The sequence below is a fragment of the Chrysemys picta genome, chromosome 9 (genome assembly GCF_011386835.1).
Source record: "Chrysemys picta bellii isolate R12L10 chromosome 9, ASM1138683v2, whole genome shotgun sequence".
NCBI classification, from domain to species: domain Eukaryota; kingdom Metazoa; phylum Chordata; order Testudines; family Emydidae; genus Chrysemys; species Chrysemys picta.
Genome location: NC_088799.1, coordinates 58,556,091 through 58,578,278, shown reverse-complemented (window position 1 = coordinate 58,578,278; position 22,188 = coordinate 58,556,091). Strand labels below are relative to the sequence as shown.

Here is a 22,188-nt window from a genome sequence, read left to right as displayed (position 1 = left end):
TAGAGCAGATCTCTTAGAAAAACATCCCTTCTTGAATTAACAATAGTCAGTGATGGAGAATCCACCATGACTCTTGGTACATTGTCCAGTGGTTAATTACTCACTGTTAAAAATGTTTGCCTTATTTCCAGTCTGAATTAGTCTAGCTTCAACTTCCAGCCATTGGATTGTGTAAGACCTTCCTCTGCTAGACTGAAGAGCCCATTATTAAATGTTTGTTCCCCATGGTCTACTGACTAATCAAGTCGCCCTTTAACCTCTAAAAAGAACAGGAGTACTTGTGGCACCTTAGAGACTTAACAAATTTATTTGAGCATAAGCTTTCATGGGCTACAGCCCACTTCTTCGGATGCGTCTGTAGCCCACAAAAGCTTATGCTCAAATAAATTTGTTAGTCTCTAAGGTGCCACAAGTACTCCTGTTCTTTTGCGGATACAGACTAACACGGCTGCTACTCTGAAACCTTTAACCTCTGTTTGTTAAGCTAAATAGATTGAACTCCTTGAGTCTATCACCACAAGGCAGGTTTTCCAATCCTTTAAGTTTTCTCATCACTCTTCTCTGACCCTTCTCCAGTTTATCAGCACACTTTTTGAATTGTGGGCACCAGAACAGGACACAATATTCCAGCAACGGCCACACCAGTGCCAAATATGGCTTCCTGGTTCCCTGAAGCCTTTTTTATTTTTTTTATTTATTTTTTAGGAAAAAGCTAAAACCAGAAAGGTCACATACAATAATCCCTTTCTATCTACTGATGCTACTTTAAATTTAGCCAATATGGAACAATTCTTTGACATTCTCCCTACCTAGCTTCCAAAGCTCCACCGATGGAGACACATGTTGAGAAGAATTATTTTAAAAGGACACTACCGGCCTGGAGCAGCACAGCTCTCCTATTTACTATGGGCAGAACAAGTGGAAGCCTAGGGCAAAACATTCTGTATTAGCACTTACAGATCCCCATGTACAATGAGGGGGTAGTACTGAACTTAGCAATGAAACCACAGCCGAAAGGAACATGTGCAGGCAAAGAGGCCTTAGAGTCCCAGACACTCCAAAATTTATGAGCTGCTGTTTCACTTCTGGGCCATATATGACTCTCTGTGTCTCTTCTACTGCTGTGCCCATGCACACTCTTTCAGGTGTCCGTTGTTTCTAAAACCAGTGCTGGCAAGAGCCTACACTAGATATGACAATAGAAAAATGCCACATGAAATCCAAGGCCCCTGACAGGACTCCACTGTCTGAGGGCTGTGTATCCAATCAGGTCATTCCGATCTGGTGTTATATCTGCCCTGCATCTTTCAAAGCAGGCTGCACTGGTTTAAGGGTGACCCCACACACCAAGACAAGACATTTGCCAAAGCCTGGTCTTTATGACTACCCCGAAAAGCAGGCAGCCTGCAAGATCCAGGATGCTTAGTAGAGGTGATGAGATGCAAAGGTAGACTAGGCAATGAGAGAGTTTAGCTACCGCCCTGGAGACAATCCTGGATCAGTTCAGGGCTAGACCCCAGCAGACAAGCCAGGCATGCTGCAGAGAGAAAGGATGGTTCAGTGATTAGAGCATTTGTCTAGGCTGGGGGAGACCTGGGTTTGATTCCCTCCTCTGCCACATGTTACTATGGACAAACTCCTTAATCTCTCTGAGCCTTAATTCCACACCTTGTAAAATGAGACACATAGCCCTGCCTCACAGAGGGCTGCTGGGATAAGTGCATTACTGATTCCCATGGTGGGGCCAGATAGAAACCTGGAATGTATATGTGTGCTGGGCTGAGCTGAAAGCCACAGAGTGGTGTCTCTGAGACCCCCTAGGAGGGTGAGAAAGTGCTCTCTAAAATTGTGAGGTGTCTCTTATTCCTTGTACTTAGCCCTAGGGTGACCCTTGATGGAGTGTCACACCAGAGCTGTTATTTACATACCATTTCTTTGGTTCTAATCCTAGCATCTTTGTGTACAATGAGATCACTGGAGGCTTGAATGACTTCATGCCTCTAGCATAGGGACTTCCCTTAAAGGGCCGGCAGCCTTCTGACCTCGTGAGAGGCGGGGGGGGGGAGGGGAAGGGCACATTCCCCAGAGCACTTGGTTTAGAAAGCCCCCTAAGAAATGCCCTGCATGCTGGTTGTGGTGAGTAAGGGAAAGTCAGTGGGCCCCACAAGTGGCAGGAATAGGGGACTGATGGCTACAGGCCATAATGACAAATAACTCAATAAGCCTCCAAACCTGGTGACTGGTTCCCTCTACACTGTATCTGTAATGACACATATGGAAAACAACTTTGACCCATTTCACTCTTAAGCCTCAATACCTTAAGTCAATGGACCCTGCAATCAATAAACATAATACATACAATGTGATATATACAGCTAGGGTCACAGCTCGTCCTCAATGTTCATAGAAAAAGATTACCGGGAAGTGGATAAGCACAGGGTTCCTGTCCCCATTGGCTATGCAGAGCTTGGGGGTGGGGCTTCAGAAGGACCAACTAAAATAAGCCAGTAAAGTTTGCTGAAGAAACAACTGAGCCATTTCAATGCCCATGCAGGAGTCAGTTGGTGAATACTATGCCTCTCAATCCATGATTAAGGCTAAGATTTAGTCACAGGTATTTTTGGTAAAAGTCATGGACAGGTCACGGGCAATAAATAAAAATTCACAGCCTGAGACCTGTCCATGACTTTTACTATAAATACCCATGACTGAATCTCTGCTTCAGGGGGCCCCGGCGCTCCCTGGAGCCAGCTGCCGGGGGACACTCAAGAAGCAGCCGATGCGGCTGGCCCTGGGGACAGCCTGAGCAGCTGGCCCCGGGGCCGTTCCAGCAGCGGCCGGTGTGGCTGGCCGTGGGACACCGGAGCAGCTGGTCCTGGGGCCATCTGTTCGAGTGGCCCTGGAGTCAGCCGTATCAACTGTTCTGGAAGTCCCGGAGGTCACAGAAAGTCCTGGAATCTGTGACTTCCATGACCTCTGTGACAGAATCACAGGCTTATCCATGATTAAAATGATAAGCAGCTGGACCAGATGATATTTCCTAGTTTGCATACTTGGATTGGCCAGGGAGATTCAGTCCCTGGAGGGAAACCAGGGAGTTACCCTACCCTTCTCTAGCTGGGTTGATGGGCCAGAGTGTTGTAACTAAAGAGAGGCACAACACAAGGACAGCTCAGGCTGATGTGAGACGTTTGATGGGGAACAAAAGTTGCAAATTGAAAGCCCAGCCCATGGGTGAAAAGCCTTTGGTGTGTTTATTAAGTCAAAAGTGAAATGGCAGACAAAGAACTAGAGCTGCTGCGCTGGGGAATCTTCGAAAGAGTTGTGTGATTTATGCTCATTATCAGCACCATTATTTTCATTGAAATCAGGTTGGTTTCCAGACAGCCAGGAAAGTTAGTTGATTCTGAGGGTTGAGGGGATTGCCCCAACGGTCACCCACGTTAAGAGTGGTGATGAATTACTCTGGATGGATAACTATGATAACTCTAGTATCAGAGGGGTAGCCATGTGAGGCCTGGTCCCCACTTAGCCCCCACTTCGGACTAAGGTACGCAAATTCAGCTACGTTATTAACGTAGCTGAATTCGAAGTACCTTAGTCCGAAGTTACCGCGGTCCAGACGCGGCAGGAAGGCTCCCCCGTCGATGTCGCGTACTCCTCTCGGCGAGCTGGAGTACCGGCGTCGACGGCGAGCACTTCCGGGATCGATCCCAGAACATCGATTGCCTGCCGCCGGACCCTCCGGTAAGTGAAGACGTACCCTTAGTCTGGATCTGTAAAAGCAGCAAAGAGTCCTGTGGCACCTTATAGACTAACAGATGTATCGAAGCATGAGCTTTTGTGGGTGAATACCCACTTCGTCAGACGAATGATAACTATGAGCTATGGGGAGATGGTAACACTGCTATCCCCGGTCGGCCTCATTCCTTATTCTATTCCTGACTCAGGGAACATGACATCCAGGGCACTCCTAACTGCCTATGGAGGGTTGCTCTTATTAGTGAGACGTGTACTATGAAAGGTTCAGTCTGAGGTTATAAGGAAGGTTCTGATCAGCTCTTAGTTCTCCTGGGCTGCTCTGCACACCTCTTGCTCTAATATTCTCTTTAAGTCCAGCTGCCCTTGGCAGCCAAAGGCACAAGGACAAGGATTTCCACTCTCCTGGTGAATCTAGAACAAGGAGGTGATGGTGAGTAAAAAGGAGCTTAGTGGTGTTACCATAGACTCAGTTACAAAACAAGTCATAGCTCTCAATTCAATAGCAAAACCCAGCTGCATCCTATCCCCAAGATAAGCCAACAAGAGGCAATAAGATTTCACAAGTATAAAGTCCCCTGGCTCATGAGATCAGAGACCCAGGATCAGTCTAGGCTCATAGCCCCATTTTGACTCCCTGATATGTCAGCTGGGACAGTCAAGAATGTTTCTATTAAATGAAGAGGATGAAGATCATCTTGCACTAAATGGTGAAATGGCCTGTCACTAAATAAAAACATTCCACTGTGATTGTGATGAGGATCTAACTGGTGTTAGAAAAGTCACTGCATGTTCCAGACAGTCAGAGGATGCCACCCACCTCAAACAATTTTCACAGTAGTTGTCAGAACCTAGTGGGGTGGGTGAGGTTCAGTTGCTTTAAAACCCCAACATATCTCCTAGTTTCTTATCCAGACACCCCTCCTTAAAATGGTGACACACAGAATGAAAAGTTAGTTACTGCTAATGTCAAAGAACCTGTGCCTCTATCTGGCTTTCTGACTCTTTGACACACAATCTCTTTCCTTCATAAGCCCATGTGAAGGCAGATCTCTTCCCAGCAAAAGTGCAATGTTAAGGAAGTATTTAATCAGGTTTAAAAATTCTTTTGCCATTGGACTCTACACAATAAAAGCACCTCTCAAAGAATCTTTTGGCATTCACCTCCACCATACATGGCTCGAGTATCCAGAGTCAAAGGAAAACAATGATTTCCTTTGGTTCTATATTAGCCCCAGCAAATTAAAAATCATGATCTTTCTTATTTAAATCTCTGAAATTTACATTTCCTAAATTAATGGTTGATACTGGGCATGTGCAAGTGAGGTAATTGCTTCTAAGAATAGAAAGGTATATTAGGAGAGAGCCACAGGTGCACTATAAAAGGTCAGCTGCCAGCAGGCAGTTTCAGAGTCCGAGTCAGAGAGAGAGAGAGGGGGGAATTCAGTGGGGAGCAGACGGAGGAACTGGAAACCAGTAAGAGAAGCCAAAGAAGTCAGAAAAGCTGCAGAGAGAGAGAGACAGAGCAGAGCTGACTGACCAGGAGCTGAACTGCAATTAAAGAAGAATAGTAAAAGATTTATCACAGCAGCAGTAGTGATATAAAGGGATACCAATGGATTTATAAAGTAAGCTTGCCAGTTTTAATATAATTTTTAGTGTAGTGTAGTCTAGCATAGTATTTAACATGTGTATGCTAGAAGTGTGTGTCTTTTAATTGTATTTTACTTGTGTGAAATTTAAAGCAGTGGTTCTCAACCAGGGGTACTCAAAGGTCTTCCAGGAGGTACTCAACTCATCTAGATCAGTGTTTCTCAACCTGGGGTTTGAAGCCTCCATGGGGGTCACGGGATGGGGTTGCAAGTGCAGAGCCAAAATTAGCTGGTGGCAAGCAGGGCTTCAGCCCTGGACAGCAAGGCTTGGGCTTCAGACAAGGCTCACAAGTGAAAAAAACAGGCTCAATATCACACTGAAATGTAAGTACAATATTTATATTCCAATTGATTTATTTTATAATTATATGATAAAAATGAGAAAGTCAGCAATTTCTCAGTAAGTGTGCTGTGACACTTTAGTATTTTTATGTCTGATTTTGTAAGCAAGTAGTTTTTAAGTGAGGTGAAACTTGGGGTACAGAAGACAAATCAGACACCTAAAAAGGGTACAGTAGTCTAGAAAGGTTGAGAACCACTGATTTAAAGAACAACTGTCTGCGATTTGTTACAAACTGGCCACTTGTAACAAAGCACTTTGCTTAGAATCATAAACTATATACTATTGTGGTTTAAATGCTCTTTAAACTTGCAACAAGGGATTTTGTGTTTTTTTGTTTAGAATTTTTAGGATACAGTGTATTAGGGATTATTAGATACGTTGTTTTGAAAAACAATACTTTCTGTGTCAATTTCTTTATCCGAAGGTTATATCCGTGTCCTTTAGCGTTTCCTTAACAACCCCGGAAACTTATATCTCGGGAAGGACAGTTTAATGGGGATAGATTATTAGAGCGGCATCCCAGAATCAATTTTTGGGGGTTACACAGCAACTGGACCATCCTTCGTCTCTGGGTTAAGCCCTAACATGGATAAATTTCTCACCATTAATTTTTTGTATGCCTATTCCAAAATTCATCTTGGTTAAAATGAATCTGTAACGCCTCTTCCTAGGTTTATATCTTCAAATGCAGTTCCAGGAGGTGAACCCCACCCAATCCATCACAGAAGGTCCCATTGTGTCAGTACCTTTCATCACTCCACTGGTAAAATAGCATCCTGAATTCCTTCTGCATGTATAGGTAAGGGGCAGGAGTTCACTACAAGGTCCCAAACCACCCACCATTTTTTGGGATGGGACCTGAGGCTACAATGTTTGAGGGCCAGTTGGCAGATGTGGGGGCACTTTGGGGGCCCCCAATCAGACAATCTAATCTCCCTTGCCTGAACCCAAAAGTATCCCATGTCACCCTGAACACCTCCATGCATGGTACTGCCCTGGTTTCCTGCAGTCCCTTAGAATGTTGTTACTTGTGAATTTCAAGGATGTTTTTGCTTTTACCTGGCGGGCTGTGGCAGATACACACATGATGCTCTCACCAGAGATATTGCCAGTGCTCGGGCAGAGGTTCTGGCTGGGCACTCGACGCCCATAAAATGCAGATAGGATGCTAATGGAGGTCTTGTGGGGACAAATGACTCCCAGTTGCTCCCCATCACAGGCGTGGGCTGTGTGGTTCTTCAGCACCTTTTGAAGGTAACCTGAGAGGAGTAAAACACACAGATGTTGTATGCAGGGTTGTTGTAGCCATGCTAGTCCCACCTTGTCTCTATAAAATAGAGAGAGTCATTAGAGCTGGGAAGTGCTAGAGCCGCAGGGAATGAGAACACAGCCTCCAGACTCCTGGCAGCAGGGGGGAGGAGGGCGGAGGGGGAGGAAGGGGATGGCCCTGAACTGGGGCAGTATCCTAGGCAAATGCAAACTCAAAGAGGGAGGGAGATGTTGTGGCAGGGAGGGGAATGCACTTTTCTGCCAGGCAGGGGAAGGGGAATATTGTACCAAGGTCTACACCAGCAGTTCTCAAACTATGGGTCAGGACCCCAAAGTGGGTCACAACCCCATTTTAGTAGGGTTGCCAGGGCTGGCATTAGACTTGCTGGGGCCCAGGGCCAAAGCCTGAGCCCCACCACCCAGGGCCAAAGCCAAAGCTCGAGGGCTTCCACCCTGGATGGCAGGGGCCTGGGGATGAAGCCCTTGGGCTTTGGCTTTGGCTTTGATTCTCCCCACCTGGGGTGGCAGAGCTTGGGCAGGCTCAGGCTTTGGTCCCCACTCCTGGGGTCTTGTAGTAATTTTTGTTGTCAGAAGGGGGTCGCAGTGCAGTGAAGTTTGAGAACCCCTGGTCTACACTAAGGGTTGTCCAAAGTGGGATAAAAGTAACAAAAACCAGCTCAGCCACTTGGAAAGAATAAGCAAGAGTTGGAGACAAAATTTGATTTTTTTTTAACCTGTCTTTAAGCTAAAAGAACCAATTGGGGGGTTTCAAGGTTTTTGGTGACATAACAAACTTACTGTAGAAACAGACCAAGATGGTTCATAGATTCATCGCTTCTAAGGCTATAATCTAATATTTTTCATAACAGAGCTTGGGGATTTAATAGCCAGGATGGGTAGTGAATTGGTCAACCTAATGCCAGCATCCCTTCTAGGTTTTAGGCCTTGTCTACACTGGAATTTCAACCCCTGATGTAGCTGCATCTGTGTCTACAGGAGTCTGCACTATTTACACCAGTGCAGATCTCACCAGAGAGGCTACACTAGGCATTTGTAGACAAGGCCTTAGAGATCCACAAACCAACAGCACCCCAGTTTTACAAGCAGGGCCGGCTCCAGGTTTTCTGCTACTCCAAGCGGCAAAAAAAAAAAAAAAAAAACCTGATTGGCAGCACTTTGGTGGCAGCTCAATCGAGCCGCTCCATTCTTTGGCGGCAGTTCGGCGACAGGTCCTTCACTCCCTCTCTTCCTCTTCAGCAGCACTTCGGCGGCAGCTCAAAGAGGAAGAGAGGGACTGAGGGACCTGCCGCCGAATTCCCGCCGAAGACCCCTTTGTATTGGCCGCCCCAAGCACCTGCTTCCTTAGCTGGTGCCTGGAGCCGGCCCTATTTACAAGCAAGAGTCAAAGTCTCAGAAACCCTTGGCCTAATCTATGACTCTGAGTAAAGGAGTCAATTGACCAGATTCTTTTTCAATCACTGGTCTGAGAAGCTCTGAATTCACAGCTGGTGAAGAATCTGGAGAGCCGTGTGGTGGGGCTGTGTACATCCAGCTATCCCCCATCCCTCCAACTGGGCTATCTGGGGAAGGAGTTGCCATCCACACCGAGTGTATTCACACGTGCTCTCTGAATCCATCCAGAAACCCTGGTACCAGGCTCTGCTGTACAATGGCCTCTTTTACCTTCCCAGTACTCAGTGCTGACACTAACCCTTTGATGTCTGGAGTCAGAGCTCCTGATAGTGCAGGGTTTCCTGTATGCAGACTCATTCCAGGCCCCAAAGGGTTAATTATACACTTGGACACAGCAGCAGATTTTTTGATCATTTTCTTTCCTTCTCTTTTCATTGGTGAGAGAAGAATAAACATCTGAAATCTGTCCCTGGAGGGCCTCGGGGTTTCACAACTGGTTCATTCATCTTAATGTAACTACAAAGAAGAAAACAAGAAAGGAAGGGAGGAGGACGGAAATGCAGCCAAGAGGGCAGCAGATCAACAGCTTTGGTGGGGTCCCTGCAAAGCCCACCTCCCCCAGAGGGGAAGAAATGGCATTCCTTGGAACGGGTGCTGGTTCCAGGAAAGAACAGTGCTGACCCAACAAGGGCAAAAGAGGGAGGCTCTTGGGGCACTGGTGTCCACTGAAAGAGGCTGACAGGATCAACAAGGCCACAGAGCAACATTCATATCCTGGAAAAGTACTGCTCTTCAAGGGTCCCCACAGAGTACAGTGATTCAAGTGTGGAATATGGTTGCCTAGAGGCCCCAATTAGGATCAGGTCCGATTTGTTCTAGGCACTGCACATACCTGCTAAGAGACAACCCCTGCTTCAAAGAACTTATGATCTGAAGAGATGAGACAAACAAAGGGTGGGAGAAAGCAAGTGTAGTTATTCCCATTGTACAGATGGGGAAATTGAGGCAAAGAGAGATGAAGTGACTTGCCAAAAGCCATGCAAGGTGGTGGTGGCAAAGCCAGAAAATGAACCCAGGGTTCCTAATTCCCAGCCTGGTGCCTTATCCTTTAACATTTAATTTAGTGCTGTGAAACAAGACAGACTGACAGCCCCAAAGACTGAAGTGCTCCACTGAGCCAAAGGACAGGGCTGGCTCAGACGATGGCAGTGCCAATTTCCCCCATTGGGACCACTCTTCATAGCCCATTCAGTCAGTTGGTCTCTCTGTGCCACGGCCTGCAAAAGACCAATTACTGTAAATTAATGTGAGCACCTCTCCATCAAAAGCTAGACACAGTGCATGAGTTCATGTCACAAGCAATGCATCAATAGCCAGCAGAATACAGGTGTCCATTGACCAGTGAATCACAGGTCAGAGCGTGCCTCCGGGGCACCACAGCAAATACACCTTAAGTGTAGGTGGCAAGCAAATGACAGAACCAGAGGCTCAAGTTGATTGGTGGAGGAGGGTTCTGACATGTGAGATACAAAACAATAGCCCACCCAAGTTAGAACTTACTGCTAAGGTGCTTAACCAGCAACAGTAATAATTCCTAGCAGAGGTGTGTCATTGATACACCAAGGAGGAAAATACACTGTGATAGGTGAATCTAAAAGCCCAAAGCTGCCAAAACCTCAGGATTCAGCATCCAAAGAAGTGTTGGCATTTCTCTGTAACATGCAGGGTGCTGGGAATTGTATAACAATACAGATATGTACAATACACCACACTCCGTAGGGTTTAATTTTTGTAAAGAAACACACCAACCTTGGCTGTACAGCTAAAAATCCACTGAGCACAGCGACAAACCCAAAATATCACTTATTTTTAGAAACATTCATCATCTTGATGCATAGTCACAGTTGTAAGCATGTCATATTCCCTTCTAGATAAGCACATATACTCATAATCACACGGTCTTCTCCAACATGCTTCCCTCCTCTTAATTCACTTTCTCACTGTTATCTCATCTGCACAAAGGTCCAATTGTACAAAAATGTATGCATCTGCTTAACTTAATACACATGAACAGTCCATTGACGCATTGGGACTACTTATGATCATATGATTTTGCAGGATGACCAGCTTAGATTGTAAGGTCTTCGGGACAGAGACTCAGTCTTTATCTATATTGTAAAGTGCCAAGCACATCTATGATTCTATATAATTTATAAATGATAATGTTAATAATTATTACTTCTTGTTGCAGATTCTAGGTAGTATAGTCCAAACAGCAGTGCCTATGCTAAAAAGTACTAGGATTAGAACTACAATTACATTAATAGATTTTAAAATCAGAAGATAAAAATGTATCAATGACTTGGAAGTAGGGCTGTCAATTAATCGCAGTTCACTCACGCGATTAACTAAAAAAAATTCATCACGATTTAATTGCAGCTTTAATCACACTGTTAAACAATAGAATACCAATTGCAATGTATTAAATATTTTGGATGTTTTTCTATATTTTCAATTATATTGATTTCAATTACAACATAGAATACAAAGTGTACAGTGCTCATTTTATATTATTATTTTTATTAAAAATACTTGCATTGTAAAAATGATAAAAGAAATAGTATTTTTCAATTTACCTCATACAAATACTGTAGTGCATTCTCTTTATCATGAAAGTACAACTTACAAATGTAGATTTTTTTTTGTTACATAAAAACAAAACAGTATAAAACTTTAGCATCTCCAAGTCCACTCAGTCATAGTTCTTGGTCAGCCAATCGCTAAGACAAACAAGTTTATTTACACTTATGGGAGAAAATGCTGCCTGCTTCTTATTTACAATGACATCTGAAAGTGAGAACAGGTATTTGCATGGCACTTTTGTAGCCGGCATTGCAAGGTATTTATGTGCCAGATATGCTCAGCATTTGCGTGCCCCTTCATGCTTTGGCCACCATTCCAGAGGACATGCTTCCATGCTGATGATGCTCATTAAAAAAAGAATGCATTAATTAAATTTGTGACTGAACTCCTTGGGGGGAAAATTGTATGTCTCCTGGTCTGTTTTACCCACATTCTACCATATATATCATGTTATAGCAATCTCAGATGATGACCCAGCACATGTTCGTTTTAAGAACACTTTCAATGCAGATTTGACAAAACACAAAGAAGGTACCAATGTGAGATTTCTAAAAATAGCTACAGCACTTGACCCAAGGTTTAAGAATCTGAAGTGCCTTCCAAAATCTGAGAGGGACTAGGTGTGGAGCATGCTTTCAGAAGTCTTAAAAGACAACACTCCAATGAAGAAACAACAGAACCCGAACGTCCAAAAAAGAAAATCAACCATCTGCTGGTGGCATCTGACTCAGATGATGAAAATGAACATGCTTCGGTCTGCACTGCTTTGGATCGTTATCGAGCAGAACCCATCATCAACATGGACACACATCCTCTGGAATGGTGGTTAAAGCATGAAGGGACATTTGAATCTTTAGCGCATCTGGCACATAAATATCTTGCGACGCCGGCTACAACAGTGCCATGCAAATGCCTGTTTTGACTTTCAGATGACATTGTAAACAAGAAGTGGGCAGCATTATCTCCCACAAATGTGAACAAACTTGTTTGTCTGAGCGATTGGCTGAACAAGAAGTAGGACTGAGCAGGGCCGCCCGGGGGGGGGGGGGGGGGGCAAGTGGGGCAATTTGCCCCAGGCCCCGGGCTCCGCAGGGGCCCACACAAGAAGGGCTGAGGCTCCCTCCCTGGCCCTGGCCCGACCCCGCATCCGCCCCTCTCCCGGAGCCTCAGCGCATCCAGGTGGAGTCCCAAGGGGGGGTGGGGGGGGCAGGGAGCTTAGACTCCAGCTTTGGGGTTCCCTCCGTTTCCCCAGTCAGCTCCAAACTGAAAAATCCCCTCCAGCAGTCTCACCCCGCCTCCCCCCGGCTCCTCCTCCAGCCTTTGTCCAGTTTCCCGGGCAAAAGGTATCACCTGGCCCCAATCCCCTCCTGGGCTCAGGTATCATCCCTCAAGTGAGGCCACAGCCTGGTATCCCATCAGAAATGCAGACAGTCCCAATAAAACTCCCACACAACATTCCCAGGTCAATCCTCCCTACCCCATCCCAGGTTCTTATTCCCAAACTGGGTCTCTTTTACAGCCTGCTGCCATTCTAGGTTTTCCATTCTAGTGAGAGAATGGTATAGTCATGGCCGGTTCCAGGCATCAGCCCACCAAGCTTGTGCTTGGGGCGGCACCTGGAGGAGGGCGGCGTGGTGCGGCGCTCCGGCTCCGGCCACCGGGGAGAGCGGGGCCACGGCTGGGCTCGCCGCCCTCCCCCCGGCGCTCTGGCCGCTGGGGAGAGCGGAGCCCCAGCCGGGGCTCGCTGCCCTCCCCCCGGCGCTCTGGCCGCCGGGGAGAGCGGAGTCCCGGCCGGGCACTCCTCCCTCCTCCCAGGACTCCGGCCACCCTCCCTCCCGGCGCCCTCCCCCCGGCTGCCGGGGAGAGTGGAGCCCCGGCCGGGACTCACCGCCCTCCCCCCGGCGCTCTGGCTGCCAGGGAGAGCGGAACCCCGACCGGGACTCGCCGCCCTCCCCCCGGTGCTCTGGTCGCTGGGGAGAGCGGAGCCCCGGCCAGGCACTCCGCCCTCCTCCCAGGGCTCCGGCCACCCTCCCCCTCCGGCGCCCTCCCCCCGGCCGCCGGGGAGAGCGGAGCCCCGGCTGGGCACTCCGCCCTCCTCCCAGGGCTCCGGCCACCCTCCCCCTCCGGCGCCCTCCCCCCGGCCGCCGGGGAGAGCGGAGCCCCGGCCGGGCACTCCGCCCTCCTCCCAGGGCTCCGGCCACCCTCCCCCTCCGGCGCCCTCCCCCCGGCCGCCGGGGAGAGTGGAGCCCCGGCCGGGGCTCGCCGCCCTCCCCCCGGGGCTCCGGCCGCCCTCCCCCACCCCGCGTCCTCCCCTGCCGTGCTGGGGGCGGGGCGCGGCCGGAGGCTTTTTTGCCTGGGGTGGCAAAAAAGCCAGAGCCGGCCCTGGATATAGTAGATCTCAAATCGATGAAGGCTACACTCAGAAAGACCTCAAGACTTCTGGAATATGCTGCTCAAACAGTTTCACTTTTGTTTTTACTGCCTGTCCCTCCCTTCTCACATTTATCTCCAGACTTCTTCTCCTTGTCCAGATCTATTCCGTCCCCAACAATCTTCTATTCATTGAACTTTTTGAAAATTTGCACTTTTAGAGAGAGGTAAGGGATTGTCTCTGTGTACACAAATTTGCAAAGGGGCAATAGGGTTGAGGTCTGTTATTTCTCACCTCTATATATTATTTATTTAAAAGTCTTTTTGCTGTTAACAAGCATGTTATCTCTGGAGACACAAATCCACAGTTTGAGAACTGCAAAACTAAGCATCTCTGATGGTATCTTCTAGACTGAGCAATGAGTCCCATTGGGTAGATAGAAAGATTAACCAAAATAATCTATACAGAAGCCCCTGGAACCCCATAAAATTGGGTCCCTAATCCATGAACTATTGGAACTCATTTACAAAATTTTTCTTAAACATTACATGAATATAGTCTCTCATACTATAGAATTAGAATGTATAATCCCTATTCCATAATGAGATTTCTTTGAGCTATAATGTATCTTAATTAAAACTATCTTTAGATAGGTTTTTTCCTCAAAAAGCATTTTATCAAAAAAGTCCATTTTTTACATTTTTTTTTTAAATCATTGATTTGTATCCACTCTGCTCTGAAGCATTTGGCACCAGCCACTGTTGGAGATGACACTGGACTAGATGAACTACATATTTGATCCAGTCTGGAATTCCTAGGTTCCTTAGAACAGGAGCATTCTGGGAACTGTAGTTCAAATGGTCTCACAGGTCCAGGGCAGGGGAAGCGGGGGGGGGGGGGGGGTGTCATACTTTTGGCAGCCCACACCACCTCCAAATGTGGCCCAAACAAGAGAGATTTCATTGCTTGATAGCCTGCCATACATGGTGCTGACCTGTTCTTTAAACTCCTATGTATATTGAATGGCCAACTGAGCTTACAATGGCAACTTAATTGTTGCCAACTCTCATGATTTTATCATGAGCTTCATGACTTTTGATGGCTTTCTTAAAACTCCAATTCCTGGAGTCAAGTGACTATATGAAACTCTTAGCTTTTTTTTTTTTTTTAAAGTAAGTTTCTAGCCCTGATGGTCATGGAGAAAAGCTTGAAAACATGACCTGAGGGCACCCTAAATGCTGAAAACTCAAAAGGCATCTAATAATCCAAATATATATAAAAATGTATTGGGCTTTTCTTTAATCTCATGATTTTTAAGCTGATTTTAGGAGTTTCAGGTGCCTGATGCCAAGCATTCAAAAATAATCCAATACCGCAGTGTGCTCCCAACTCCCACTCTCTCTTGTAGCTGGCACCTCCCAGCAATGATTGTCCTGATAGTTCAGCAATTTTCTTTACAACCATTAGGACTAAAAACTTTTATTTTAAAATGAAATCTGAAATGAGGCCAAAGCTGGTAAGGGCACTGGTAGAACGTGGGTACATGGTATATTGCATAATACCAGAATCCAGCCTCTGTTTCCACAGATGCGGGCGGATTGGGGTACATTGTTTTAGGAGTGTTAGAATTAAACAGACTTCAGCCCATACGTTTGTTTTAAGGAACAGGGCTTGCAGGGAATTGTTCCTGCCTCGAGGTTCCAGTGACTCAGTCCCTCTTCTCGTGGTTATGAAGTTACCATAACCCTGCCTGATGAAGTCATTTCCTTTGATCTTACTGCAGCCCCATCTGTTATTCTAAGTAACATCTTGATATGCATTAGTGCTTCTACAAGATGCTTAGGTTTAATGAAAGGCAGGGGGTTCAGTTTATTATCCTACTAGCTCAGGGCTGTTTACTGTGAAACCCAAAAATACACAGCAGGTTTCAGTTTACCACAAAATGGGAAGTGGCTGGGTTTCGCTCAAACACTTTTTGGTCCAGGAGTCTTTGGACAAAGGTGGGGGGAAACATTTTGCTCTTTCTGGCTAGGCACAAATCTCTAGAGGCTGAGCTGAGGTTTGACTGAGCTTAGTTGGAGAAATGTCACATGCTGTAATGGTCACATAGTAGGGCCAGTTTCTCTACTTGCATAAACAGATGTGGTTCCACTGAAGTCACTGGAGTTTGGGTGCTCAGCACCACTGGGCCCAGAGGTGGTACATTTAGCTGGGCTCATAAATTCTAGGGCCAGACATTTCATTGCTCCAAGAAACCCCTATCTGCTACTCCAGCACCATGAAAGGACCTTGAAGCAGCTGTAAACAGCCCCCAAGGACTACCTGCAGTGCAAGGGTGCTGGTTCAGATCCGGGCATTAGAATCCAAATCACTGCCCATCTGAACCCCTGCACAATGAAAAATTCCAGCTCTCTCATTCCAGCCAGAGACTCCATTTGTGACTGTGCTCTACCTGACCCCTCATTTCGTCCTGTTCATTTCACAGAACCAAAACACTGCTCAGATGAGGGTCCTACATACATATGGCATCACTGGGTTGCCCCCACTGGGGTGCCCTCCAGGGTCAGGCTGTGCCTGCCTCAGTTTCCCCAGAGTGTCACCCATGCAAAAGAATATTCTCTCCCTCTGTGGCAAATGCAAACCCTTTTAGTCATAGAAAGGGCAACAGTCTGCGGATCCTTCATGGTAAAACAAAACCGCAAAGTAAAATCCACTCACAATGCGCCAGTTCTTCAATCCCACACAAAGGTCTCTGTTCCCAGATTGTCCACCCGAGTCATTAACCACTCGGTCCCAGATCCATTCCCTTGCCCCAGGGCCTCACTCTCCTCCACCTGAGAGTTCCCAGATCTGCCGCTCTCTCATGAGTCTTGAAGCCATGAAGCCTTGCTCTCTCCCTTGAAGACTTGGGCCTCAGCCTTCTCCTGTAGCCCCAAGTTAGGTCTCCTGTAAGAGGGCCCCCCTCAGGGCTCCACTGCCCCAGGGCTCCTCACCTGTGTGTCCCACTTCGCTCAGTGGAACCTCCCTCCAGAATCCCTATGCCCAGCACACACTGACCAAGCTGATTCTTCCCCTCATTTTCAGGGGCCTCTGCACTAACTTTCCCACAACTTGGCAGGGTTCTCCAGCTCTAGCAAGTCCACCCCATGGCTTTCCACAGAACTCACCCCAGCAGCCACAGTTACTGCCCTCATCCATGCTTCCTGCAACTCTCTCTCTGGGGCTAGTCTCTACTCCTTCTGTCTGTGTTCTGAGGAAGCTCTCTCCTGCCCCTTCCTGTCTTCCTCCCCCACAGCCCCAGGTGCCTTCCCTTAAGCCCAACTGGGATGCAACTGGCCAGTCACAGGTGCATTGGACCCAACTCCCTTTTCAAGGTACCTGTCACACTATGACACATGGGTTCTAAAGGCTGCTGGGCTTTGTCTCTGTGCCTCACAGCTCACTCGTTCTATGCCCAAACTTCCATGGGGCAGGGAGGAAATGTCACCGGGGTTAAAGGGATCTTCCTAGAATTCATTTTCTGCTTTGTGACTTTGCCATTCTAACTTGGCCTGCAGCATCAGTGGCAGGCAGGGCCCTGCTCCTAGACCATTTGTAGCAAACACAGAACGGCCACAGCTCAGGGAAGGCATTGTTTGCTTCGGGGTCTGATCTGGGCCAGACGGAGAATAGTCTTGCCAGTGAATCACAGCCGGCTTGAACTCAAACAGGGTGTATTTGTTTGTGTCACTCATACCCTGATTCACCAGAACTAAATACAGACTGTGCCACCCCCACACCTCCGACAAATAACCCTTCCCTACACCTTCATCTTCACTGGTGGGAACCTCTCCCTGGATAGGTCTGAGAATCTGATCTCTTGGATGTACAATTAGAGGAAATTATCCTCCCATCTCCACCCCACCCCATCTTCATTCGCTGTCTGCTAAGAAGTGGTAGTGGTAACAGGGCTAAGACTTAAGAAGATTCTTCTCCCTCCAACCTACCCTCACTCTCCACTATGCCATCTCACAAACTCACCTGAGAACTCAGGGGCTGCCTTCAGCACCGTTGAGAAGCAAAGGAAGCCCAGCATTGCCCCCAGACATGAGACCCGAGCCCCAAGCAGCCGCTGAGACACAGTCATCATGTAGCTTGTCCCGGATTCCCTGTTGCCTGGGTCCCAGAGCCACTGTGACTCCAGTCCGGGTGGGATCTCATCTTTCTTTGCTGCTGGTGCTGTAGCTCAGAGGCTCCTATTGTCCATTAACAATGGGTTGGTTCTTTGCATTGCCAGAATTACTAGGAACTCGTGTGTGTGTGTGTGTGTGTGTGTGTGTGTGTGTGTGTGTGTGTGTGTGTGTCTCCCTTCAATGAGAAAATGACTCATTAATTAACCAGTAAAGTCTCATTCTCAGAGCTGGGATGTCTTTCCCCACCACCACACATACTTTAAAAGGAGGAATAAGCCACAACAAAGGTCCACTGGAATTCTGCAGCAAGACCTGGTGGGGAATTGTGCCATGGAGCAGGGTCCACAGAGTTTTCACTGCCAGTGAAACTGGCAAAAACAACCCAAACACAGACAACGTCTCTCCACAAATCAGGGTTTCGTGTATTTGCCAGATTTCTAGCTTACACCTCTAGTTTCTCAGAAAGATAAAAAGCCATTTTCCCTGTTTAAACCATGAATAGAGATATTAAATACATAAAATCTCCATCTCAGCAAATGTTTGTTTAGTGTTGATTTTGCATTGAATGCAATGGTGCCAGGCGGCTGCCTGCCACACAAAGAGGCATTTTCCAGAGGAAATGTGCACCCTGCACCAACCTCACAAATGCTCATGAAATGATCCCTTGCATGAAAATTCACTCAGGGAGAGCGAGTGGGCTGGTTCTCCCTGGCAACGGTAAAGCCCCATAGTTTCTACCACTCTGTATGCAATTCTAGCTGCCTCTATCCATCCACAGCTGCTCTCCTCATCCTCCCCTGCTGAGAAATCAGTAATTTGCCTGAGGCATTGAATTGACTTTTGGGGGGCACTCAGGACACACAGCACTTTCACAAGTGGTGGAAAATCTTCAACACATTGTTGTTGTGCCTGGCAGTCTGAAAGGGTTACAACATCGGCTGTTACTTCAGCTGCAGAACTTTGATAAGCCCAAAGCAAAGGATTCCCTCCTCCAAAGTCCAGAGAACTGGCTGCTTAGAATCTGAGGTCAGCACCAGAAAGACAAGACAACAGTGCCAAGGACAAGGGCACTGGCACAACTCTTTAAAGAGCTCTCAAATGGTTGTTAAAAATCTGTGACTCCGTGGTATCAAACAATTTACCTGGAAAATGTCACTTGCAGCAATCTGGAAGGAACTTGGAGAGGGGAGCACGGGGGGCAGAAGGGAAGAGTTTGGAGAAGGAAGTCAGTTTGTGTGCACATGGTTGGCATGCTAGCTGCAGCTGCAGCATCTCTGTAAATAGGTCTCTTAAGAAAGAGTCAGGTTAGTTTTAGAAATCAGGAGCCTTCTCATGTTATTGCCCAGTATACAGTACATAAAATCGCCTTTTCTTGTTCATGGACTACCCAAGAACTGACTGCAATGTCCTTAGATTTATTTATGACTCTAAATTGTTTGTCAAATAATTTGGGTCAGCACCTCCTTTGGAGCAGTTTGTTGGAGTATTCAGTAGCTGTGCTCTTTTGATTCGTCACATAGTTTTGTTTCTGTTCCCCTTCTGGATGAGTATAACTCTTAAAATCGGGTTTTCCCTTTGTGGATACCCTGATTACAGATACCAAAGGGAAACATTCTGCAGTGTTTGTGTAGCATTATCTGTTTCAGGGAATATTCCTGCCAGTGAATTTGTTGGCTGGAATATTTGCAAAATGCACCTACAAAAGGGGCACAAGCACAAGGTGAATTTTTGTTTCCAAATTCAAACAAATATCTGTAGCACTATCCTATCTCTGGCCATGGTATTTATTTAACAGCTGTACAAGGAGTTGCCCTTCATGCTAAATGTTTCCTCTTCCCTTCCTCCAGTGGTCTTGGATGAAGGAGACAGTTCTTTGCTTTTTTTTAAAGAATTGGCAGACGAGCTCAGACCATTGGTCCATCTAGCCCAGAATCCTGTTTCTGTCCCAGATGCTTCATAGGAAGGTGCAAACATCCCTGTAAAAGGCATTTATTTATAACCTGCCCATAGGGAAAGTTTCTTCCTAACTCACATTAATTAAAGGTTGGTTTATGTTTTAATATTGCTCTTTGAAAATCCACCAGTATTAATTTAACAGTCTTAAGATCATTGGTCCCTGGCTGCTCTTTCCCATCTCTTGCCCTGTCCTGTGAGCATCAATGTCATTGAATAATAACGCTTTGCCTTCTCTAATGCATTTCACCTTGGAAGTGTCTCTTTCTTCCTGTCCTTGGGCAGGAGGTGAACAGCAGAGGACAACTTCAGAGCTGCAGGGTATCACCAGGCAGGTGATGATATGCTCCTCACCAGTGGCTGTGTCTTATGGCTCCGTGCTATAACAGCAGGAGCTCCCAGCAGAAATGCTTCCCATGTGCTCTGCTGCAACAGACAACATTGGTCACCAAAATGTCCTTGCAATAGCTATTTTCTGACCAGGGGCATGCTCATTTTCAAAAATCTCTGAACTCTCTCTGCGACTCTGGGGTGACTCATTCAAGATAGGAAGCAGGGGCTGTGTGCTAATCCTCAGTATACTTAACACTTTCATGACACTTATTATCTCAGAGAACTTTAGAAAGGGATTTTTGCCCCCATCTTACAGATAGGGAAACTGAGGCATGGAGCGGTGAAGGGATTAGCCCAAGACCACATTCAGTGTCAGTGTCAGAATGGATGAATCCACCATCTGGGTAAACAACAGGCACTTATTAGGGGGAAACAGCAGCAAAACAAACAAGCTGCCTTCCATCAGAGTTTCCAGCTTCATCCTTAAATCAAGATTGGATGTTTTTCTAAAAGATGTGCTCTAGTTCGAACAGGAATTATTTGGGGGAAGTTCTATTGCCTGTGTAGTACAGGCGGTCAGACCAGCGTAATGTCTACACTAGGAGTTTGGGGTGTGATTCCCCCCTCATGTACACACACACGTGCTAGCTCTCAGTGAGCTAGCATGAGCATGAATAGCAGTGTAGCCATGGTAGCAGCAGCAAAGGCACTGATTTTCCATGCCTAGGACAAATCTACTTGAAACCGGTGGGTACATGACTAATCTGTGTCCCCGCTGCTGCTACCAATACTACTGCAGCTATGCTACTATTTATACCATTTGAGTATGTGTACATGAGCAGGGGAATCACACCCCAACAGGGCTGGCTCCAGCTTTTCTGCCGCCCCAAGCGGCAAAAAAAAAAAAGACAAGCGGCTGCACTTCGGCGGCTGCTCAATCACGTCACTTCTTCTGCTGCCGTTCGGTGGCGGGTCGTCCCTCTCTTCCTCTTCGGCGGCAATTCAGCGGCAGCTCAAAGAGGAAGAGAGGGAATGAGGGACCCGCCGCTAAATTCCCACCGAAGACCCGGACGTGCCGCTCCGATACCAGACAGAGTGCCGCCCCTTTGAATTGGCCACCCCAAGCACCTGCTTCCTACGCTGGTGCCTGGAGCCAGCCCTGCACCCCAAGCTCCTAGTGTAGACGTAGCCTACATGGTCTCTTCTGGCCTTGAAATCTATGAAGCCTCCATTTTTGCTTAGTCCCACAGACCACACTCTTTCTGAAATTTTCAGTATAGCCCCTAGTTGCTGAATAGCATAACTGCAAGCAGCTATCATTACAGAGCACAGCTCCCCTGATTCCAAGGCTGGGGCTTTTGCCACTGGCCCATACATGCAGCCAGAGCACAATCGACCAGCATTTTGCACTGTGGCTGACAGTGGGTGCTGCTGCTACAATACCAAAGTATGCAATGCTGTCCCAGGCAGAGGTATTAGTCTCCGACCCTCGCTGGGGCTCAGCCTATGTCCTGAAGTATGAGGGCTGGCAGGAGATCTGTGAAAATAACTGAGCTTTTGGTTCACTGACCACATGGGAAAAGTCAATGAAATTTCGTTTCAGATGGAAGGAAATGGCTTGGTTTTGAGCAGGGGTATTTTTAAACTTTTTTTAAAGTCAATGTGAAGTGAAATGTGAAACAAACAAGTCAGTTCAAAGTCCAAATGGAAATGTTTTGGCTTCTTTCCAAGTTTTTTTTTTTTTTTTAACTGAAACAATTCAGTGACTTGGACCTGAATTCACGACATGGTTTGGTCAACCTGAATTCATTGAAAAAAAGTTTAAGCCAATAAATTGCCCCTGCTGTAATGGAGAGGCCTCGCTTTTGTTTTCCTAGTGGGTGCTCTAGTTCTAATCAGGAATCCCAGGGCGCAGGGGGGTGAGGGATGGAGGGGGAGGGGGAGGGCAGCCAGCCAGTAATATCACATTCATGACCCTTCCCTTCTGGAGAAAAAGCAACTTGATCATGTTTTCTAATGAAATGACTTCATCTCCAGTACTAGGCTCTTACGCTGAGTCTGATTGAAAGATTCCCTGATAAGGCATATGACAGTCACTTCCCCCACTCCTGTGCTGCCAGGAAAGCAGCAGCACCTCCCATTGGCCCCTGGGAGTCTCTGGGCCAAAGAGAAGGAGCCATCCTCAATCTCTGTGTTTTTGTCTGGAGAGCTGATCTATTTGTGATGGACTTTCATTGGGCCAAACCAAACTCTTTGTCCCAACAGCCCCCAATCAGCAAA

The 22,188-nt window shown here is 46.9% G+C and overlaps 1 protein-coding gene and 1 long non-coding RNA gene across 8 annotated transcripts in view; one reads left to right on the top strand and one right to left on the bottom strand.

Moving 5' to 3' along the window:
• The window catches only part of LOC101946328 (protein eva-1 homolog C-like), a 33,018-nt gene extending 15,285 nt beyond the window's left edge, over positions 1 to 17,733 (bottom strand). For 3 of the 5 annotated variants that reach the window (XM_005301358.3, XM_005301359.3, XM_005301361.3), the window contains exons 1-2: positions 17,471 to 17,698; positions 6,814 to 7,013 (exon numbers count right to left, since the gene is read on the bottom strand). In XM_005301358.3, the coding sequence (XP_005301415.1) occupies positions 6,814 to 7,013; positions 17,471 to 17,579 (309 nt within the window). In that variant the 5' untranslated portion in view covers positions 17,580 to 17,698. Of the gene's footprint in view, positions 1 to 6,813; positions 7,014 to 9,328; positions 9,367 to 17,470 lie in introns of all 5 variants that reach the window. The other 2 variants (XM_065556307.1, XM_005301360.3) reach the window with 2 other exon arrangements.
• On the top strand, positions 5,139 to 11,042 carry LOC122174536 (uncharacterized). Of its 3 annotated transcripts, XR_010590174.1 has the most exons (4): positions 5,172 to 5,387; positions 5,505 to 5,735; positions 6,426 to 6,517; positions 8,884 to 11,042. It is a non-coding gene; the product is annotated as an uncharacterized LOC122174536 (long non-coding RNA). The 3 variants fall into 3 exon arrangements; XR_010590172.1 differs by lacking the exon at positions 5,505 to 5,735 and having other exon boundaries at positions 5,139 to 5,387; positions 6,426 to 6,553; XR_010590173.1 differs by lacking the exon at positions 5,505 to 5,735 and having other exon boundaries at positions 5,169 to 5,387.
• Positions 17,734 to 22,188: the final 4,455 nt, after the last annotated feature.